Source organism: Paralichthys olivaceus, chromosome 23, assembly GCF_024713975.1.
Source record: "Paralichthys olivaceus isolate ysfri-2021 chromosome 23, ASM2471397v2, whole genome shotgun sequence".
Classification (NCBI taxonomy): Eukaryota; Metazoa; Chordata; class Actinopteri; order Pleuronectiformes; family Paralichthyidae; genus Paralichthys; species Paralichthys olivaceus.
In genome coordinates this window covers 1,624,811-1,647,500 of record NC_091115.1, presented here as the reverse complement: position 1 = coordinate 1,647,500, position 22,690 = coordinate 1,624,811, and the positions used below count along the sequence as shown (strand labels likewise).

General features: G+C 44.2%; 1 protein-coding gene across 1 annotated transcript; it reads right to left on the bottom strand.

Moving 5' to 3' along the window:
* Positions 1–966: 966 nt before the first annotated feature.
* On the bottom strand, positions 967–22,690 carry creb3l2 (cAMP responsive element binding protein 3-like 2). Its single transcript, XM_069519617.1, has 12 exons — positions 22,259–22,690; positions 8,329–8,575; positions 7,967–8,223; positions 7,800–7,878; positions 7,114–7,316; positions 6,864–7,010; positions 6,597–6,655; positions 6,256–6,324; positions 5,074–5,173; positions 4,856–4,985; positions 3,422–3,656; positions 967–2,954 (listed from the first exon to the last, which is right to left on the bottom strand). Exons 1-12 carry the CDS (start codon positions 22,355–22,357, stop codon positions 2,879–2,881), a joined length of 1,701 nt encoding a protein of 566 aa, XP_069375718.1. The 5' UTR covers positions 22,358–22,690; the 3' UTR covers positions 967–2,878.

Below are 22,690 nucleotides of genomic sequence, written 5' to 3'. Positions count from 1 at the left end.
GTACTACAGACCTCCTGTTTTGGTCGGACTGAATTTTGGTGTGTCGGTCTGAGGAACCTTTCTCCACCCTTTGTCCCATCTGCTAATATGGAGGAGGCAGTTTATGAACTAAACTGCAGTCAGCCACCAGGGGGCGATCGTGATGATTTGGCTTCACTTTTGGAAGTCGCCCGTCTTCATGTCATGTAACCATCGAACGAAACCTGTTTGAATCAGTAACAGTGAATGTGTGTAAAATGAATTGTTCTCTGTTTTTCCACGTGATCCTGGTGCAGTTGGACTTCCTGTCCGCAGCGGTTCTGAGAGACTGGTGTGTTGTGACGCTGTGGGACTGTCTATTGTCTCGGGGACTGTCAGAGTAATTCTCACTCCTCATCATGAGGCGCTGCAGCTGAGCTATTTTAGGACGCTGGTCATTTCAGAGGAGATAGAGGCTCCTGTGTGGAGCGGCGTGTTGACCATGAGACTCCTCTCCGTCCTAATGCAGTTTGGCCTTAACTTAATTTCAACTTGTGAGAAAAATGCTTTGAAGCAGACGACGAATTATCATCATCCACTGAAAGAAGCTTTTCAGTTTTTCTACGTATTCTTTTTATTTTTCAACCACTATCGAAATGTTATTATAAAATAACTTTAATAAAGTTTTCTTAAGCAGAATTTTAAGTTTTTCTATATAAAAAGAGAATTTAAGAAACTATGTTGTTGTAAATTGATAATTGGACGATAAAAAACATAAGCATGAGCATTAATTCAGCATAAATATTCATCTATAATTAAAATACCTAAATCAATTGGTCTTATTTACTTCATTATTTCAAGGAGTTATTTCTATTCATGTCTGTTTGTCAGCAGGATTATGAAAAAACTCCGACAGACAGACAGAGTGAATTTAACCTGACTTCAAAAACAATGAGAAAAACTTTTTCAACAATCCTACATGAACAGAGCACACACAGGAAGAGGAAGTCTGCTTTTACTACGGAAAATACTTTATTCGTTTGAATGCAAAAAGACAGAAAGCCTATAGGTCACGTGGGCTTTACACAGAAGCAACATAGAAATGAAATCTGACTTTTTTAAAAACGCTCTCAACTGGAGGGAGCAGGTCGTGAAAATTTCAAATATGAAAACAACATCTCATCTTGTGTTTTCTACAGAGTGAGGATCGTGTTTCAGTTCAAACAACAGACGCAGAGCTAAACACTGTCGTTTTCGACAGGGATCAATTTAAGATGGTGGACATTTCCCCCGAATGTCTGTGTCTGTAACACACATGACAACACATCTGTAAAACACTTAATATGAACAGATAAGAGCCACGATGACCTGCAATCATCAAAAGATCAAACTACAACCCAGAAACCAGTCAAGACAAACTCACGATCGTGACAGAATGAATCACAGGTTGGTTTATAAACTGCACATCCCAGACACATTTAGACTTTCTCATTTATTAACAACTCATATTTACAAAAATAGATTTTTTTTTATTTCTGGGTAGAAATATTTTTTTGGTAAATGCTTAAAAAAAGAGCAGATAAAGACTCTTGGAGCTGACAGTGTGCAAAGCGAGGATTAGAGGCCAAGTGAGGTGAGCGCAGGAGGTGAAATCTGTGGTTCCATCACACATTCTCAAAACTTCTTTTTAAGCAACAGTTCGACATATTGGGAAACAGTTTTATTGGCTTTCAGTGAGAGGAGTGATTCGTCTCTCAGGTCTGAACAAAGCTAGAGCAGAATCTGGAGACAGCCAGCGTGGATCTGTCCAAATCACCGGCTGGATTTAAAACCAGCAACTATAGGGCTCAGTAATTAATTTATATCATTTATTAATTAGTGAGTTTTAAAAGATGCAGATAAACAGATAAAGAGTCAAAAGCAAAATAAACGTGTTTCCCAAAATGTCTCCGGATGCGTAGTAGTTTTTTTTAAGGTGAAGTTTTCTACTTGAAACATGTGGCTCGTTAAAATGCATTTCATGACCAAAACTAAAAGAAAATGAACAGAAAGAAAAGTATTGAATATTGACCCCTGACTTGCACACAGTCCAAATGCCTGAGGCTTCGCTCGCAGGGTCCCCACATGTCAAACGTGAGCGTCTGTGGAATCAATAATCCCCCGATTCTTTTTGGTGTGAAATGACATTTGTTCTCCAGCTGCATGAACACCCACCGTCCAACACTTTTTCATTTCTGGTCTTTTAAACGTCACCAAACATTTCAGGGATTTTTTTATTTTTTTTTAAATAAGCGCAGGAACCCCGAAGTTAACCCCTCGACGCGTGAAATCTCGAAGTCAGCTGAAGAAATATGAACAAAATATAAAATAGCACAATAAAATAAATCATAAAACACAATAAAAGTATCAAAACTTGATGAACTGTATGGAATACAATTAAAAACATTTAATATTAAAAGAAATACAACTAAAAAAAGATTTCTATAAATACAGAGGTCCTCGTCAGTGTCCTGTAAAAACAGCCTCACGTGTCGTATTCTCAGACACTTTCCATCGGAATGAATGTCGCGCTACATTTGGATCGTTTTTTTTGAATTTATCTGAATTTAACAGCGTTTTCATGTCGGGTCAATTAGGACGAATAAAACTGATGAGCTGACTCGTGTAAAAACTATTCAGTGCAACTTTTACTTCACAACAGGAGGCAACCAGTGCCCCTGAATTCCCATTCTTACTACTACAGTGTATCTGATTAAACAGAGATGGCTGAAAACATAAATGACCTTAAATAACAATCAGCAGTGCATGTATAACTGCTGTATGAGGTTTGCTCCAGGACACTGAACCATGCTCCAGAGGGGGGGAGGGTCAAAGGTCAGGGCGGGGGTGTGGGGGTGTGAAGGACGAGGGGGCGTCGACCTCAGGAGGTCTCGTTGACGGTTCGCTCCAGCTCTATCACTTTACTGCTGCTCTCGTGCGTCATCTGCTCCAGAGACCTGACAAAAAGCCAAGAGGTGAGATGACGTCATCGTATTCTGAGCTTTCATCACATCTGTAATGAACATCTGTGAAGCCACAGACGTGCTGGATCAGTTCTGTGGGGGGGGGTGTCAGGGTCTGAACGACAGGGAAATCACAATGGAGTGAGCACAATGTGAAATAAATGACTCAAAACGAGAGACAAAGGACAGAATGACAGAAAGAGACAGACATGTCCACAACGAGACAAAGAGAAGCACAATGATCTCAGAGATGAAAACACTCTGCTTTCTTTAGATAACATTCAATAAACAGGTTTTGTGTTGCTGCTCAGTCCTGGTTGTGTTCACACCAGCCGACATGAATAAACTGGATTCATCTGATTTATCATAATCACTTCTTCTCCTCCACAGATGAACCAACATTAAATCCCCTGATGTTGGTGTGTCACTGTGTGTGTTTGTGTGTGTTTGTGTGTGTTTACCTGTGCAGGTCCAGCAGCAGGTTTGTCTGCGTCTGCGTATCGTTGTTTTTACTCATGAAAGGTGGGTGTGTCTCCTCCCTGCTGGGCTCCACCCCAAGCTTCTGCTGCTCCGAGTGACGCCACGCTGCCATGACGACGGCTGGCGTGTCCTCCCACTGGTCGGGATACTCGCCGCCGAGACCGAGCAGGTGCGGCTGCTCGTCTTCAAAAGTCGACAGCAGATTCCTCGACTTCACTGAAAGAGATTTTTATTAATCAGTTAAACATTTTTATTGGTTATAATTTAATTGGAGCATTCGACTGTCGACTGGCATCTCGATCGCCCCCTGGTGGCGGACTGCACCACAGACCCTAAACCCTGTCTCCTCCATGTTAGCAGATGGGACCAAACTAAAAAGTTAAGTTAACATGAAACAAATGTTTCTCAAAGATGTTTTCTGTCATTTATCAAACTGAAGAATGTTCAGCTTCGTGTTCTGAGATATTCTGGGTTCATTTACGTTCAGAGGGAGGAAGTGGAGACGCGTCGTCCATCTTTATTTACAGTTTATGGTTAAAACTATTTAGTCTGCACACGCCCAGTGGCACCAGTCGTCTATATAAATCCCACACTCTCACACAAAAGTACACAACGTCCCACACACACTTATATATATATAATAATATAGCGCCACATGTTATTATCTCATATTGAAAAAAACAGTTCAGCCCACATGTGTGTGTGTGTGTGGGCAGGATGGGACAAGACACTGGATTTGATTTTTAAGAAAATTATATCTGGTCTCTATTATAAAAGTGTGTGTTTGTGTGTGTGTGTGTGTGTGTGTGTGTGTGTGTGTGTGTGTGTTTGTGTGTGTGGGGGAGGTAGTGGAGAGGATGTAGTTAAAGGTCAACTCCTCTAATCAGTCTCTGTGGCTGTTATTGCTGCTCTGTAGGTGGAATCTGATTATTGCTGATGTTATAATGGACCTCCACAGTTTTACAGCTGGGAACTAATGATTCATTACAATGGAAACAGCAGGACGGGTCAGTTCAAACCCTCAGTGTGTGTGTGTGTGTGTGTGTGTGTGTGTGTGTGTGTATACTTCCAATAATGCATGATGCTAGGAACACAGAAATGAGCACCTGTAGGTAAACAGGTTTATTGTGCTTATATTGACGACTAAAGTGTGAGCGATGTAAAGTAAGTGAGATAAACTCTGGTTCTTCATAAAAGTGTTTTTAACTGATCTCAGTTCAGCTTCACTCTTCAACTGTCTGGACCCGAGTCTGACAGTTGAAGCTGCGACTCCGGGAAAACGTTTTATCCCATTTATCCATTAATGTGCTTTGACGTTTTATTGCATAATTTTATTACAGTGTCTCATATCCGCAGTTTAGAAGAATGTTTAATGAAGCTCACGACTGATGCGTGTGTAGTTTGTGTGCACACACCTGTGGCCGTGTACGACTCTTTGACTGACAGCTGCTTTGAGGCGAGGCCTGTTTCAGTGATGGTGGAGCAGGGGCTCAGACTGTCGGGGTAAAAACTCCCCAGAAACAGAGCAAAACACAACACGACCACCTGCACAGAGAGAAAGAGGAGGTAAATAAATAATGACTCACACAAAAACATCACACACACACACACAGACACACACACAGTATAGTACCATTAGGCACGATGATGTCTGGGTGCCAGCCATCCTGCAGGACTTGGGGACTTTGCCCGCCACCACCGCCTGCAGAGACTGCAGCTGCTGCAGCAGAGACCTGGAGGACACACACACACACACACACACAAACATTAGATACACACAACATAACACACAGGTCAGATACAGGAAAGAATATGTGTAAAGAGAGGACTAATCGAAGAGAAGTAGAAATCAATGAACGGCTGAATGACCTGAAAAGATTTGCTGATTACTCGATGGATCCATTGAAAGAAAATCAATTGTTATTTATGTTATTTAATGACTCAGTTTGTTTCACACAGAAATATTTTAAATGGTCATTTGGAGATTTCAGCCTCTAACAGGAGAAGGTTTTCTCTGTAAACTGAATATTAATGAGGTTTGGACAAATGTTTTGATAAAATGAGTTAAAAAGAGAAAATATCTGATGAAGCAGTTTGATGAAACCTGAGGATCTATTATAATATAATGATGTGTTGTGTAGAGAATAAACATTACTGGCATCTGTTCAGTGTTAACGTCTCTTATTCAGCGTCAGATTCTCCACTGAGCTTTTATTTTTATTACACACACACACACACACACGCACACAAACACACATGCAACTGGTTCATTTAACTTTTCGGCGGTGACAGTGACGGCCACTTTAACCACCGAGTGCAAACAAGACTGAAAACAGCTGCGTTCTAGTCAAGTCAGATGCACTTAACACACTCACTGGGTCTAACACACACACACACACACACACACACACACACACACACACACTCACACACTGAGCATTTTACATGAAAATAGCCTCATGATTATTTATGGCTGTAGCTGAACAGATGCAGGAGAAGCTTTGGACACGGCATCATTCACGAACAATAAGATTCAGGTTCAGTGTTTTCCTGCGTGTCAGTAAAACAAAGGCCTGAACGTCCCGAAGCTTTGTGACTGACAGGAGTCAAACATCTGTAAACATCTGCGCTCATGACGGAGCTCTTGACTTGTTGACGTTTAATCTGCTATTTTAATGGTCGGACATGTTGTCGAAGACATTTCATGAGATCAGGGACTAAAAACACACAATTAAAGACATGAGGTCTATTGTTTGTTGTGTGTGTGTGTGTGTGTGTGTGTGTGTGTGTGTGTGTGTGCGCGTGTTGTTCTTACTTGTTGGTACACTCCAGAGATTCCACTTTCATGCGCAGCTCGTTGTTTTCGTTAGAGCAGGTCTCCACCCTGTGGTCAGACAGAAGTACTGCAGGGTCAGTGCCTCAGTTCTCTGTTTATTTTCTTACTCTGCACGTTTCAGCTTTATTATAATTAAAATTAACATTGACTTTATTTTAATTCTACGATAAACAAAGAAACTCAGGAGGCAACATGCTCACGACGACGATATCTAAAGTAGAGGTTGATAATGATTCAGTTTGTTCCCGCAGACGGAATCATTCATGTCTTCTTCATTCACTTTGATGAAAGGATGAAGAACGACAAGAATCGGGACTCACTTCTTCTCCAGAGCGTCCATGTACTCCTTCTTCTTCCTGCGACTCTCCTGAGCTGAAATCTGACGGAGAGAAGACGAAGCAATGAAATGTCAGAGCGGATTAAATTAGAAACACGAGGAGCATCAGACCTGAAGAAATAAACTTTGCAAATTTTATTTTCTAGGTTTTCATGATGAAATTGTGCATCTGAATAATAAATAACTCAAATCCTGTTCAAGTTGAGTCATTTTAGATAAATTGTAAATGAGTCGAGAATGTAATTTGTACCTTATTCTTGATTTTCCTGCGGATCTTCTTCACCGCCTTCTCCTCGGCTTTGGTGAGCGGCAGTTTGGTGGGGACGGGGTAACCCTCGGCAACCAGAGTCCGACGCTCCTCCTCCGTCAGGATCAGCGGCCCTGAGCCCTGCAGTTTCTACACAGAGAAATCAAATGTTTAAAAATCAAATACATAAAACAACCTGAGCCTGAACTCCAGACTGCGTACATGTGGTACTTCTACATGAAGGTTAACTCACATGAGCGGCGGTGAGCAAGGGGGAGTTGGACAGGGAGGAGGCGGCCCGCGGCGCCACCTTCAGGCTGGCCTGGGACGGAGAGGGGCTGGTCGGGGAGGTGGGGCAGGAGAGGCTGGGCGGAGCGTGGACGGGGCTCTGGCTGCCCTCCGAGTCGCTGCCGTGGGAACTGGGAGGAGTGGGAGGCATCTGCAGAGACTCCAGACCTGAGAGACGGAGAAACGACGAGGAGCAGAAGTTTGATTTCGTCTGAGCGACAGAAACAATATTTAAGTATTTAAGAAAAGATTAAGTGAGCGCATCTCTTCTTTTAAATATCAGATCCAAAAGTATTAAGATCGATGAGAAGCATCGTGTCGTCTTTCATCTCAACATCAAGGAGCCGCGTTCTTTCGATCAAGTCAATTAATGAAGTACAATTTTGAAGTTCTTACATCTTCCAAGAGTTTTTATTCCTTCAGAGGGAAATAAATGAACTTGTTTCCTGTGGTTCAGTTACTTTTACTACTCAGATCAACATAATTAATTATTATTATTCTTTACATTATGAGCTTCAGCGGTGGAGAGTAACTAAGTACATTTACTCAAGTACTTCTCTTTTACGTGAGTCGAACGCTCAACTTGGATTTGCGGTATCTGAACAAATGGCCAGCAGGGGTCCTCACAGCTCAGGAGGAAGAGATTCTGACCTTTGGGTGAAAAGTTGAGGAACTGGTCGACTTCATGAGGCTCGAGTTTGATCTGAGGGACGATGCTCTCCTCTTTTATCTGGAACGACAAACAGAAGAAGAGGGGATGAGCTGAGAAACAAGGAAAAGTAGAAGTCTCAGTTTCTTCTTCATCTGTGGTTTCTCACCTTGATGCTCTTGCTCTGGTTGTGGCTGCTGACTGTGGCCTGAGCCGGGGCGGCTGCAGCAGTGGCGGCGGCGGCGGCAGCAGCAGCAGGGGCGGCGGCGGGGCCCTCGGATGCTTGGGGCCCCTCGCTGGAGGCCAGGGACAGGGAGAGGCTGGGGAGGAGGGAGGGAGTCTCACACAGGAGGCCGTCCATGGCGTCCATGGCGTCCATGGCCTCGTCCTGCTCCATGGGCCAATCAGCCGAGTCCCCGTCCGATTCTGGTGCAGAACAGAACCCGTCAACATGAAGCTTGAACATATCAGCCAACACCACCCCCACCCCCCCACCCCCCCACCCACCCCGAGTACATCTCAGTGTCTCACCGGCTTCGCTGCCTTGCTCCCCGGTCAGGTGTGACAGGGGCGACTGCGGCCGGCTGTCCCCGCAGAGCGAGTAGCTGTGCTCGGCTGTGATGTGGGGGGGCAGAGGCGAGGACGGGGACAGGTCGCTTTCGTCCTCCTCGCCCTCCATGGCCTCCACGCCGCCCCGCACCCCGGAGAGGAAGGGGTCGCTGAGGAGCTGACCCAGCAGGGCGTCATGAGACAGGTCGTCCAGGAGCTCAGAGAAGTGCTGGAGGTGGGGGGGGGGGGGGGGGAGAAAGAAAATATTCTATTAAAAGACGAAAACATGAGTTTGATCCCGTCAGAGACGAGACCACGAGCAGGAGGAGACAGTCGATGATTATATAAGTTAGTCTGCGTCCCTCGCTCTGTAATTACAGACACTTAAATTCTTTCCTTGAAGTCTTCGCTGCTCTGCCTCTGCCCCATGGGAACCGTAAAGCAACCAATCAAAAACCTGTAAAACTGTCTGTCTCCAAACAATCAGCGTGTGAGTTGTGTGTCTCTGTGTGTGTGTGTGTGTGTGTGTGTGTGTGTGTGTGTGTGTGTGTGTTTCTCAGTGTGGTGACGAATTTATAAAACACATGCAGAAGTCTACGATGAGTCCTCTTTTGTTGTCAACCCCCCCGACCACCAACCCCCAGTGTCTCTTTATCCTTCATCACATTCCTTCTGCTGCATTCCTCCATGTGTGTGTGTCTGTCTGTGTGTGTGTGTTAGTCCGTGTGTGTGTGTGTGTGTGTGTGTGTGTGTGTGTGTCCGTGTTAAGGAATAAACAAAAAGCAGCCAAAGCAAAACCAAGGTGCTGATGTGTTGATAACATACTGCACACATGTAGGTGTGTGTGTGTGTGTGTGTGTGTGTGTGTGTGTGTGTGTGTGTGTGTGTGTGTGGTACAGCTGGATCTTCCGACAGGAAACCAGCTTTTAAACCCTCTAATTACGCAGCACTGAACAAAATCATTACGTCTTTACTTGAACTTATATTTGGGGTTTATTATTATTATCATAACTCATAACTTAATTAACTGATTGATTCAGTTCTAAGAAGCTCAGTGTAGTTTAGATAAGATAAAACTTTATTGATCCCACACTGGGGAAATCCCCTCGTTGCAGCAGCAGACGATTCGGACAGTGAGATGCAAATCAATATATTTGTGTAAATTCACAGTAGTTTACGATATATTATGAATACAGAAAGTTATACAGGTATATATGTGTGGAATACTATAAAATAAAAGAGTATATAATGTCGTCCATCTTTATGAACAGTCCATGGATTAAACTCACACATTATACTATATTTTTGTATTTGAATACAGCGAGAAGTATTTTTCCACACAGGCATCATAAATCTTTTCTTACAAATGTGTTAAAACTGCAAATTTAAAGTTTCCAGCGGCGTCCTCGCCTGAACTCGCTGTGAGGGTGTGAGCGAACTTCTGATGTAACTTGAGTTACCAGGCAGAAAACGCTGAATGTGTCCAATGAGCCGCGTGAGAGCGGTCAGGGTTCAGCCAACGAAAAGAGAGTAAATCACTTAAATTAGACGCAGATGAAGTCAAAGAGGAGTTTCAGCTGTTTGAGAAAAGATCATCTGCAGTTTAGTTACGCAACTGCAAACAAAAGAAAGATGACAACGGAGGGGTGGAAGAAGTGAGAGTGAAATCAAGATGGAGGACGGGAGGAAACAAGAGGAGGAGGGCGGCCCAACGCCAAACATGTGGCTTCGATTACAGACAGAGAAAGAGAGAACTTGACTCGCAGCATTTACACGCACACACACACACACACAGGCCATATAGGGGAGCATACAGCAGGAGTGTGTTGTGTGTCTGTGAGGTGAAGAGGTCATTTCCGTGTGTGTGTGTGTGTGTGTGTGTGTGTGTGTGTGTGTGTGTGTGTGTGTAATGCAAACACTGACAGCACACCGTGAATCTATTCAGTGGAAGAGGAGGACAAATATTGAAATGCTTCTCCTCCACTGGGTCCCTCTCTAACTCCTGCAGCTTCTGTAAACAAGCCGTGTTATGAATGTCCTAACCCGTCACATCACGGAAAAACATTTACAGCAACTTTTCAACATCCCGCCCCCCCACCCCACCCCGAGCGTCTCCTGGCAACTGCTGAATCTCCACGGTTACCGAGAGCCAATCTCGTGCGTCAAACTGTTGCTGATGTTATTAAACCTCTCACAAAACCCAAATTCTGTTCTGCTGCGAGGATTTTAATTATAGTTTCAGCTCGAATAAATAAAACACAGCTTGTTGCTTTTCATTTTATTCATCGTGAAAATGTAAAGTCGGCTTCTTGTGAAACAGCAAAAAAACTGAATATCTGAAAACGCTGATATCACGTTCTAATTTTATTTGTACATCCTCATACATGATTTGATAATCCTTCCTCCGTCCTCAACCCTCGACTAGAATGAGGAACACAAACATTTTGTATCATCCGGCCTCAGCAGACTAAAGAAAAACTTAGACTTTGGTTCAAGTTTCAGCTTCAGAAAGAGGAAACAGAAAAGAAAAAGGGCGTCGCTTTAAAACGGAGGAGTAATTACACACAGGAACCACATTTAAAAAACGAAGGGATATTTTGTGGGTTCAGATCTGGTTTACGTGACCTTTGACACCACTTTACTCTCTGCAGCCTTTCTCCGGTAAAACCTTCCTGAATGTGGACACGATAAATAACGTGAGGACACAGGGAGGAGCTGATGCTCGTCGTTGTGCTGAAGGACAAGAAAAGGGACGAGGTTTCCGGCTGCAGGGGACCGGGGACGCTCCAGAGAAACTCGGGGACGCTCTATGTGCTCCCTGTCATTTCTGCAGAGCGTGTGGTTGTGGTCGAGCGTGAGTGTGTATGAAAAGTAAAAAAATGTGATTAAAGGGCAGTCGACCGACCTGCGAGTCACTGACACTGGGTGTAACTCACACACACACACACAGACACACACACACGGACACACAACAGAACCCTCTTTGTCTCTGCAGCTCAACACTGACGTGTTATTCAGCAGCTGTAACGTTACACTCTCCAGCTGCGAAACACAAGGAGGTGAACGGGGGAAACTGGGAGTTTAAACTGGAACAAGAAATCAGTGGATCACAGACTCCACTGATGGACCTACGTGTTTATGCAAAGACAGAAAAGCACATGAGGTGAAAACAGCGGAATACAGAGTAAATGCAGAATTAGAGTTCGGGGTCGATTTGAGATGAGAGATTCCTGCATCACAACGTGCAGGGAACACATCGTGTAACAGTGAATCAGAGATTCAGAATGTGGAGGTGCAGCAGAGCAGCAGGAGGCCGGACATGACGTATTCAATCTGCTGTGGAAAGATCAGTGTGGTTTGTTTCCAGCTCGTCCACACCGGCGTCGACCCTCATCACCAACAGATCTGGAATCTCTTGGCTCCTCTTCTTCACCCTGACATATTAGTTTGGTTTTTGCAGCTGCAGGAAAAGTTCCAGAACAACTGACTGAGACGTTTGTGTTCTCGCCTACAGAAGTCAAGCTGCTCTGGTGTTAAAACAAAGCCTCGTATTGGAGCGTTTGCATCCGTTTATCTGCAGGACTTTGTTTTAAAAACCTGGTGAAGTCCGACAGTAACGAGTTTCCAGACATCGCAAAAGCCTGCGCAGCTGTGTGGGTCAGTAGTTAGCGGCTGAACGAGGTGAGAGGGTGGGACGTCCTGTCAGGTCTGTAATTCCACCAGAGGAGGACGTGTCTGTTTTAACCAGAAATCACCAGAAGTTTACTGAGGAGCCGAGGGGAAGGGGAGAGTGTGATGATGTGACACCTCCCTCCCCTGGAGCGCTAACCAGATGTGAGAGAGTCCAGCAAAACACACACACACACACACACACACACACACACACACACACACACACACACACACACACACACACACACACACACACACACACACAGGCCTAAAGGTCATCTGTGTTAAGTGAGTTTCCAGCCAAGTGTGTGTGGGTGTGTGTGTGTGTATTCATGTGTGTACCTTGCCCTGGATCGATGACGCACAAACTGCAAACACACTAATAAAAAGGGCAAACAGACACACACACACACACACACACACACACACACACACACACACACACACATACACAACTGTAAATGTCAAGACTAAACCCATTAGTTGTTGTTTTATTTTGGCGGTCACTCGCCCCAGTTCATGGAAACAGTTGCTCATTCTTGTTTGTGTCTTTTAATGTTTTTAATTTCTTCTCGTTATATAAACTGTGACGTCATCGGTGAACAAAGTGTCCGGAGCTGCAAAATGCAGATAATTTCCTCAGTTGATCGATTGATCATCTGAAAACAGTCGATTTGTGAGAGCGTGAGTTTCTAAATCCTTTAATTCGTCTGATGAACAGTCTGAAAACACAAAACATTAAAATGATTAAAGGGAAGATGGATTCAATATTAGAACGGACACATCAGAGAATATTAGTTCTCGAGTTAAATATTAATTTATCTTATCGCTTTTTTATCAGCCTACAAATCTGCAAATGTAAATGTGATGATGTTTTTAATAAAGCTTAATTAACTTTGAGTGTTTTTTAACTTTCTAGTAAACCCAAAGCAAAGGTCGTAAAGTTTGATGGCTCAATAATAAAGGTTGATTTCAACAATCATAGTTTTAAATCTCATCATCATATTATCATCTCCTTGTTTACAACTCGTTATCAGCTGTCAGAGAGCCGCTGCTGAACCTCTGCCCTGTTTGTTAAAATGCTTTGCTCAGAGAAACTTTGGCACCGACGGGATAAAATGGAGCAAACTCCCAGAATCCTCCGGGATAGAGAGCGAGAGCAGGTTTTGCATATTTGAGCCTCTGCAGTAACTGTGTCGTCATTGTTCGGCGGCTGTACGACAAAGTGCAGCGAGGAATGCCAACAATGTGTGTGAGCTGTGTTCACACTCAGCTGAAGTACATGTGTAGATACTTTATCTGCCGAGCGGCAGGGATTCGAACTCTCAACACAAACACAGGAAACTAAAGTTTGAGCGGCTGACGGGGACGGAAACAACGCAAAAAAGCTCTTTAAACATTTTGTCGAACTGATTTGTTTGAAAAGTGCCACATGAAAAAAGTTTGATGTGATTTGATGATAATATTTGATATTTCATTTCACTGCTCCGTTGTCTGTCGAGGTCGTTTCCTTCTTTCCTCTCGTCCGTTATTAACTCTCACTTCCTCTCCGGTCAGTTGAGCTCTCGTCCTTGTGAGAACCAGCTCGAGTCCTCCCTCGGTGGAACGAGGGCGTTCTTGTGAGGCGAGATCACTTTTTGGCCGAGCGTCAGAGCGGGTAGAGGGGTGGGGGTGGGGGGGGGGTTGCTCACGGCTGCGATGAGACACTATGGAAGAGATGAGGTCGACCAGACGAATGTGTGTTTGTGTGTGTGAACGAACAGACGTGAAAACACTTAGAGAGGAGAAACACAAACATGAGGAGTTTGTTCTTTAAGAATGAAGCTGTCACATAGAACTGCATCGTGTTAGTGCTGCAACACTGTCCAGACTACACACACACACACACAGACACACACACACACCAGATAGGCCCAATGATATCAGAAACCCTCTGAGGTCTGTGGTTTGTCGTTTTCTTTGCGCCCCCCCCCCGCTCTGTCACTGTGACATTACCTCATGCACCGGTCTGTCAACGTCTCGCGGCTTCAGACACGTTGGCGTCGCGCTGCAGCTCGGTCTGATTGGACGATTATTAATCTGTTGGTGTGAACGTCAAGTTGCTGGTCGACACTTTGGCTCAGAGTGAAATATCTCGGGTTGGTTTGATGCGACGGTACTTTAATAACAAAGTTCATCATCATTATGAGCTTCACGTTGTTTTTGAGCAGTTCGCTATAAAAAGAAAATCCTCCAATATTCTAAAGACTCAGAAGCCGGAATGAGGAAGTTTAAAATGAAACTAATTTAACAATTAGTCAATTATTAAAGTAGGAAACATTTAAATTTAAGACCATCAATTATTTACCACATTATTTCCTCGCAGGAAAAAAACAAAAACCCTAGTTGTTCCTGAATACACAAAAATACACACATCTGGTTTGGTGCGTTCATCCATCTGAATCTGTTCTTTAAACAAAGAGGTGACGGAGGTGGAGAGATGGTTAACGGATGTAAACAACAGGATGCGAGAGAGAAAAACAAGAGGCGTGACATCCAGCGGGGCCGCGAGTGTTTACTCTCCGCCCACAGGCGACGACGACGGGAACACTCAACTGAGACAGAAATCCTGAAGCATCTCAAAGATTCTACGTCTTCAATGGTCATCGACCGGTTTTTAACGTCGGAGCCACGACAGGAAACGTGTTTTGAAAAGGAAGCATCGAGTTCACAGGGGCAAAGTTCAAAACTATGTGGTTATCCGAAGGCCGCTGTGCAGATATGACAGTGCACGTGTGTGTTCATGTGTGTGTGTGTGTGTGTGTGATGAGCAGAAGTGGCCACAGACGGAGGAGATAAAGAAAAACAGACGCACAACAGAACAAATGGAAAAAACGTCTCCTTCTCTCCCTTTGGGTCCCTCTCCCCCCCCCCATCTGCCCCATGGAGCTTCCCAAACACACACACACACAAACACACACAGTAACACAAACTTTCCAGTCTGTCACACTGACCGACCACTGAGTACAACCCCCACTCTTCCCACACACTGACCCTCCAGATGTTATGAAAGACTTCACCAGACAGAGGCTTGTATGAGGAAAGGCTGCTGAGGTCCATGGTTATTTACACGCCAACGCCCGGAAGTTCAAAATAAAGAAGAAGAAATGAGCCCGTGTTGTATTTCTATCTCTGCGATAGTGTCGGAGCCGGAGCCAGTTAAAAACCCAGGAGTGACACAAGCCAGATGTTGGAGGGGGTTCGACCAGAAGAAGAGAAGAGGCTTCACATATGGAGCTTGTCTTTATGAAATCTTGTGTTTCCATCTTTTTAAGTTTAAATCAGCAAATATCAAGTTTTTTTTATATCATTGAATCGGTTCATCACAGGAGACAGATGCTCGAACACAAACACAACTGACTTTCTATGTCTCTCACCCTCTCTCCCTCTAATCCAGCTCCCATCCTGTGTGTGCTTGTTAGAAACTGGGTCAAATAACAGACACACACATAATTCTTTCCATCTCTCCGCTGTAACACGGACACACACTGACACACACACACACACACACACACACACACACACACACACACACACCTTAATCTCCTCACAGTTTTAACTTTTCCTTTTGTATCTCTCACATTTTCCTTCCTTCATCACAACCTTTTCCTGTTTTCCTCATTTCAACTCTCCGTCGCCTGAAAGTCGCTTCACGACTCGAACGTCCTGAGAGTGAGACGATTTGGAGGATTTTTTTGAAGCTGAAAAGATGAATTAATCACGTCCTTCGTCTGCGTCTGATCGGCTGGTTCGCTGCAGGATTAACGCCCTGAACGCTGGTTGTCAAGATCTGTTTTCATGCTGAATGCTGGGTAAAAACCGGGTCAGTCTGGGCCTCGCTGGGTTCCCCATAGTGAGCTTATTAATCCTGGGGAAAGATGCTTGGTGAAACTTGTTTGGGTGCCGCTGGTGTTATGATGGGAGCTGTCTGAGGCGGGCGGTTGCCGGGCAGAGGAATGTCTTTGTTTATCCTGAACACGTCACACACACACGTGCACGGAGGAAGATCAGAATATTGATATTCACGTTCATATTTTTCATGTTAGCATCTTCACCGGCCGACTGCTCCTGTGAGTTACTGACGTTAATGCAGTCGGCGATATCAGACCTGCACTGAACTCCGGATAATCTCCAGAGAACACAAATGTCAGAGCGAGACGCTTTCTCCTGCCGAGTAATAAGTCGGCACGACGTCCGAATGAGTCGGAAACTGCAGGAGATCCTCCGCAGGATTCACAGTGAGCGAGAAAACAAAAAGAAAACGAATATCTCGGGATGAAGTTCCAGAAAATGCAGAGAGTTTATGTTCCCACGCAGAGAACCTCCAGAAAATGTCAGGGGCGTGTTTGAAGGTCAGTGCACGTCTGATGCAGGTTTACTGAGTTTCTGTGGAACTTTAAGGGGAAAAAGAAATCCTCAGACATAAAGTAGGAAAAAAGAAAAGGGAAGATCATTTGGACGGAGGGACAACACGAGGTTAAGTCAAGTGATGTCTCTGGTATTTGACACAAGAGCCAACTCGTCCCAGCTCAGCCTGCAGGAGCGAGGCAGGAGGGGGGGGGGGTGAAAGGTTAACTAGACGGATGAAGAGGTTTCTGTCGTCTACAGCTCAGGATGTGAGATCTATAAAGAGAAACATCAAAAGTCCAGCGTGTCTTAATCATCAGTTTATGGGATTTACTCTCTTTCATGTTTAAAACCTGAAGCTCGTGCTGCGACGGCTCCGAGTTTCATTCTGTTGATTCTGCAGCTTTTAACAAAGACATAATCCCTCATTTATACCTGTGGCGGAAAAACTGTCAAGTCATCCTTCAACCTCAAACTAATGCATGATGAAGAAGAAAGAGAAAAAGAGGAAGAGAGCGTAAAAGAAGGAAAGAAAGAAAGAACGAATGGTCGTGTGTTGGATTCCACTGCTACGATATAAAACTGCTTCCAGGCTCATTTTAGGGCTGGACGTCTTTAAAGCACTCAGCCGTGTGTTAAACCCACTCCCTGCTAACCACACACACACACACACACACACACACACACACACACACACACACCATAATTTGAAACCTTTTATGGAGCCTGAACCAAAGACAAGGGGGCCATGAGACAGAATCAAGAAAAGAGAGAGAGAGAGAGAGAGAGAGGGGGTAGACGGATAAATTTAGCTTTGCCTCAGAGAACGAAGGCTCCTGTGGATTTTCCATAATGATCCCTCACACTCTGATTGCTACCTTCGCCTCGCCCTCAAATGGCGGCCTGCCCGCGGCGTCAGTCTGAGCCCACTTCCAACTTTTCGACTTTCAACGCCGGGAGAAACGTTGCATCAGATTCGAGAAGGAGGAAAAAACGTGTCCCCGGACGTCCATGTGCGAACCACGTGAAGGTTCACGTCGGGAAGGTGGCTTCGATTAGAGCGAGGTTAGAGAGAAATATGTTCCAAGTATTCTAATGTCATCAGGATGGGGAGAACTCAGGAGAGGAATCTCTAAAACTATTCAAAGATGAAGGCCTGAGACGGAACATCAGGATATATTGAAAAAGTCAAACTCTGGGTCTTGAAATCTGAATAAATTCAGGTTTAAATTCACTAGATCCAGATTTTCATTTGTTGTTCCCTGAGAAAATCTAGAAAATGTGTGCGTCTAACAAAATTCCAAATCAAATGAAGCTATGGGACCAACACGTGAAGCCTGTTCTGGATTTCCAGGTGTGAAAACGTCTGGAAGTAGGAGGAGGTGGAGTTAACTCGCTGGATGGGTTTTTTTTTCTTTTCCCTAAGAAATGTGGTCGGGCTGAAAGAGATTTCATTCCCACCTGCTGCTGATCTGCAGTCAGCTTCAGGTCACAGTTATGAAACAGACTCCAGAAGCTGCTGCCACGTGAAAACCATAGTAATCTTATTTCTACGCGTCTTCACACAAACTCCTCTGATTTAAACTTTCACTCTTACTGATTTAATATCACGTTTTTTTTTAAAGCAGTCACAGCTTCTTTTATTCTGCTGCCGTCTTTGTCACAAAAGGACTTTCAGACCAACCTGAAGATCCGGCACCACACCTGTAATGACACCGTGTTTCATCACCACACACACACGCACACACACACACACACACACACTCAGCTGATAGACACTGAGTCGAGGTGATATGTAAAACTGCGAACATGTGGAACAGTGTACACAAACCACGGAGACACTTTGACCTTTGACCGATGATAAAATGTGAGAGATTGTAAGTGTGTCGTCATTGACCTGCTCTCGATATAAAACTGGAGTGTGTGTGTGTGTGTGTGTGTTATTGTGAAAAGTGTGTGTGTGTGTTTGTGTGTGTGAGACCGTCTCGGCCTTCACACTGACACTCATGTTACAGCACAGACACACGGACCATTCAGACGGAGGCAGAGCGAGGCCACCGGCGAGCAGGATGCCCTGCCCCAACGGAGAACAGGCTCTGCACTGTGAGCACATGGATCAAACTGTTTGCTCTCAACGCTGCATGTGTGTGTGCATGTGTGTGTGTGTGTGAGTGAGTGTGTGTGTGTCAGAATGTGCAGTGTTTATGAATAAAAGCGTCGTACCACAGCTGGAGTTAGATTTATGGGGGGAGCGGAGGACACAGTGTGTTATGTAAGCGGACACATACTTGCGACGCCCTGGAGCATGTGCAGAGCAAATAGATGCCGTGTTTTCTTTGGCGTGTTGCAAGTATGATCAAGTGCAGGAAGACGGGATCTCTGTGTCACGGTCTGTTTCCTGAAGAGATGTGATTGTCTTGATGATCAGCTGAATGACATTCACCTTCACATCTTTTATTTCTGTGAGATTCAGAGACAACATCTGTTTACAAAGAAATTAATCTTCTTCTGGTGTAAAATACAGAAAACGAGAACACACAGAACTATAATATCTGTAGATTGACTCTGTATTAATACGTCTTTAGGTGAATTTCAACCAAATGTTCCTGGAACTTTTATTAAAAGGCTCCTGCAGATCGTCGTCTGCAAATATTTATTTGATAGCGATGTGATTGATTGGTTGAATGATTTCACCTTCTCCTTTGTTAACGTCTTCCCTCACGTCACAGAAAAATTAAAAATATCACGAGCAATTCACTCCCACTTCAAAGAGGGATCGTGTCAGAGTCGAGTGGAGATAAAAGAAAAGGACGCGTCTCCACCTTCACTCTGACGCCGCGCTGTTGTTTTAAAACCTGAGGAACTTGATTATGATAAAGGATTTTAAACCGCACGGACTGAGGAATCGATGGGAGGGGCCAGAACCGGCTGATGGGAGAAGCAGGCGCTGAGAAGGTCGACATTGTTGAGAAGGAATCCCAGGTCAACAAACCCCCGGAGAGAGAAAGTGAGACTCGACCCACAGCCGGGGGACGACGGACAAAGACTCAACAGTCTGTTTCTCAAGCTGCCTCACATTCAAACACTGTTGGCTTTCACACTCACACACACACACACACTTTCACACACTATTCATACTATATATAGAATATTCACTGCGCTAACAAGAGCATCTTGGTGCTGCCTCTTCACACAACCTGTCCTTTATGTGACGGAACGATGTGACTGCAGCAGATTTATATATTTATACTCTGGTTCCACGATAGAGGTCCGAACATCGACTGCAAATCAAGATCTACTTCCTTCCGTTCAAAAATTAAACCAAGATATTCCATTTTGTTAAATTTGTAATTAATCACTTAATATCTAATAACTGAAAACTATGGATCCACATCAGACTCACTTCTTCTAGTTGACTTTCAACAACAAACACATTTCTTGACACATCATTCAGCAGCTCTGGTCACACAATCACTTCCTGTTCGTTCAGAAACGTATCTTGTCACTGAGCTGATGAGCCGCTGGATTATTTCTCCCTCGAGAATCAAACCTTGATGGTTCGAACCCGGTTTGAATCTGATCACGTCAGAAGAGCAGCTGCAGCTTTCGACAGAATCTGTGGCCTCAGGACTCGTTTGATGGACCCACATTCACAGCTCCAGCACAAGTCTTTACCTGTCCGCAGGTTTTCCTAGAAGAGCTTAATGCCACTGAGCGTGTGTGTGTGTGTGTGTGTGTGTGTGTGTGTGTCTTTGTGTGTTTGTGCACGCGCACACTGTCTCAGTCTCCGACCCAGTCAGCCTCTGTGGTGTCTGATAACCATCCTGCAGGCCAGCTGGATTTTTTCCCTGTAAACCCAACCTCTCCTCCCATCGTCTCCACACACACACACACACACACACACACAGACACACACACACACACACACACACACACACTCCTCTTGGCCCCAAGTTTTACCCAGAGACACATATGGCTGCAACACACACGCACTTCGAGTTACATAACAGAAAGTCTTTTGCAAAAGTCCATATTTTAAACTTTTCCTGTGTTTAAAAAAAGTTTTTAAATCCACAAGAAAACTTGTTTGTGGTTTTAAGAAATAAAACCCATCTCCTCTGCAGCTCTTTCTTTACAGATCTCTTTAAATTGAATTTACAGTAAAGTCTGAATTCACTTTGAATCGTATCCTGATTGAAGTAGGAGAAACAAAAGCACCGAGATATTCGAACCGATTTGGAGACGACTGAAAAGTAAATGATCTTGTTCAATCAGCACTTCTTAAGTTTCTGTGTTAACGCCAAACTGCTAATGCAAATAATGGTGGAAATAAAGGGTGTCCTTGTTCCGTTGCTCTCTGCAGCTTTAAAGAACAGTTTGTCTTTGTTTTCTGATGCAGCTCGTCTCAAACTTCAATCACGTTCAATTACACAAATCTTTATCTGCAGCTTTATTTCACTGCAGAACTGCACAGTGCCATCAACCTGGAGATAAAGGAGGCAAGGACGTTCTTACCTGTCTGACTTAAAGACAAGTTCGCCTGATCTTTCTGTGACTTGAACCTTCAGGCAGGACGTGTGTCTGCACGTGTTCATGTGAATTCACTCACACGCTCCCAAGATTTGAGCAGACGATCAGTAACGGAAGATAAATATTTGAGCAGAATGTGACTTTGAATCCTACAAACTCGTGTTTCATTAAATTTTACGATTCACACTCAATCTCCCAGATTTTGATTGAAATGAAGTGTGTGTGTTAAAGAGCGAGCTGAGGGGTTCGGTCACACAACAGGAGGCTCTCATCTGCACACACACCCCTCCCCCCTCCTATAAATACACCTGGAATCTGAGGGCACACTGGGTCTTTTATTTTGAAGGAACTCCAGGGGTTTTCTGCACCACCTCAAGTTTGAGAAGTTCAACAGGGTCGTCACTAAATGTTTGAAATGATGGAAAACCTCGTGGAGACGCTCTGATCGTTATCAGAAACACGAAGTATCTTTATTGAACGTTCCAGAACACTGAACTTGTAAAGAGTTGCTGAAATTTGTATTTCTATAAATCTGATTATCTTAATGTCAGTGAAATTTAAAGTATATAAAATACATGTGTCCCTCTGTTGAGATGTGACCTCGACTAAAATACTTCCTTAAAGGTTTAAATCTTTAAATCAAGCTGCTTGGTTTTGTCGATGAAAGTATTCAAAGAATCTACTCGTCATTTATCGACAAAAGTTATAAAAGGTTTTCAGTCTGGAGCCTCTCATATGTGAGTTTGAGCCACAGTTATTTCTTTTCTATCGTACAAAAGAAAATAGTGTTTTCACTCTTTAGTTGAGGATTAGTAGAAGTAGTAATTCTTTGCAGCCCTGGATTTTATTGAGCATCAAAATCCATTTGCTCACATATTTAACACGCTTCATTGACTGACAACATCAATTTTCCATAAAGTCGCAGCTCAGAGCTTCGGTCTGAGACTAGACCCAGTCAGGTTTTATCCACTGATGAAACGTTTCCACAGTCTCTAGAAAATAAGTTTAGTTCATAAACTAAGTAAAAACATAACGAGTTTAAACGTCACGTTCAAGACTTTCTCAATAAAACACGTTTCAATGAGGAGAAAAGGGAGAGAGGAGGAAAATTAGAGTGAGATACAGTCAGACTTGCATCCTGGACCCCAAGGTTCAGGTTGTGAATGGAGACTCGGGCACCAGACACTACACTCCCCCCTCTCCCTCCCCCCTTCCCCCTCCTGTGAATTAAAAACGTCACACACAAACACACACACACACACACACACATACACACACTACTTCCTCTTCCATCAATCGATGAATCGATGAATCAGTCACTTACGTTGGTGTAGAGCACTGAGTCGATGTCTCCAGCCTCGGACAGCTCGCTGAGGTTCCTGTCCCAGTGGAGGAAGGTTTCACTGCTGTCCAGGATCTCCATGATTCCTCCACACACACACTCACACACTCTCTCAGGTGGATGCAGTCGTTCCTCCAGCAGCAGAACGAGAAGAAGAAGTTTAGTTGTGAACTGGTCAAACTTGAAACTCCTGATGTCACTCCGGGAGAAATAAAGTTTCCAACAACTTGTCTGAGCAGAGGCAGGAAAATGAAATACAGATGTGGAGAGTCAGAGTGTCACAGCTGCAGCAGAGTCACACTTCTCCTTCTCCTCTTGTTGTTGTTGATCATCTCTCTCTCTCTCTCTGTGTCTCAGAGTCCACAGCCTCAGTTTCTCTCTTTCCTCCTCTTCCTCCTCTCCCTCCTCCTCCTC

Excerpts from the sequence above, each read along its gene's own strand:
- creb3l2 (XM_069519617.1), bottom strand. The coding sequence starts at position 22,357 with ATGGAGATCCTGGACAGCAGTGAAACCTTCCTCCACTGGGACAGGAAC. Across the intron at positions 8,576-22,258 it reads ACTCAGTGCTCTACACCAAC|CACTTCTCTGAGCTCCTGGA; the intron begins GTAAGTGACTGA and ends CCCCACCTCCAG. Across the intron at positions 6,325-6,596 it reads ATGGACGCTCTGGAGAAGAA|GGTGGAGACCTGCTCTAACG; the intron begins GTGAGTCCCGAT and ends GTCTGACCACAG.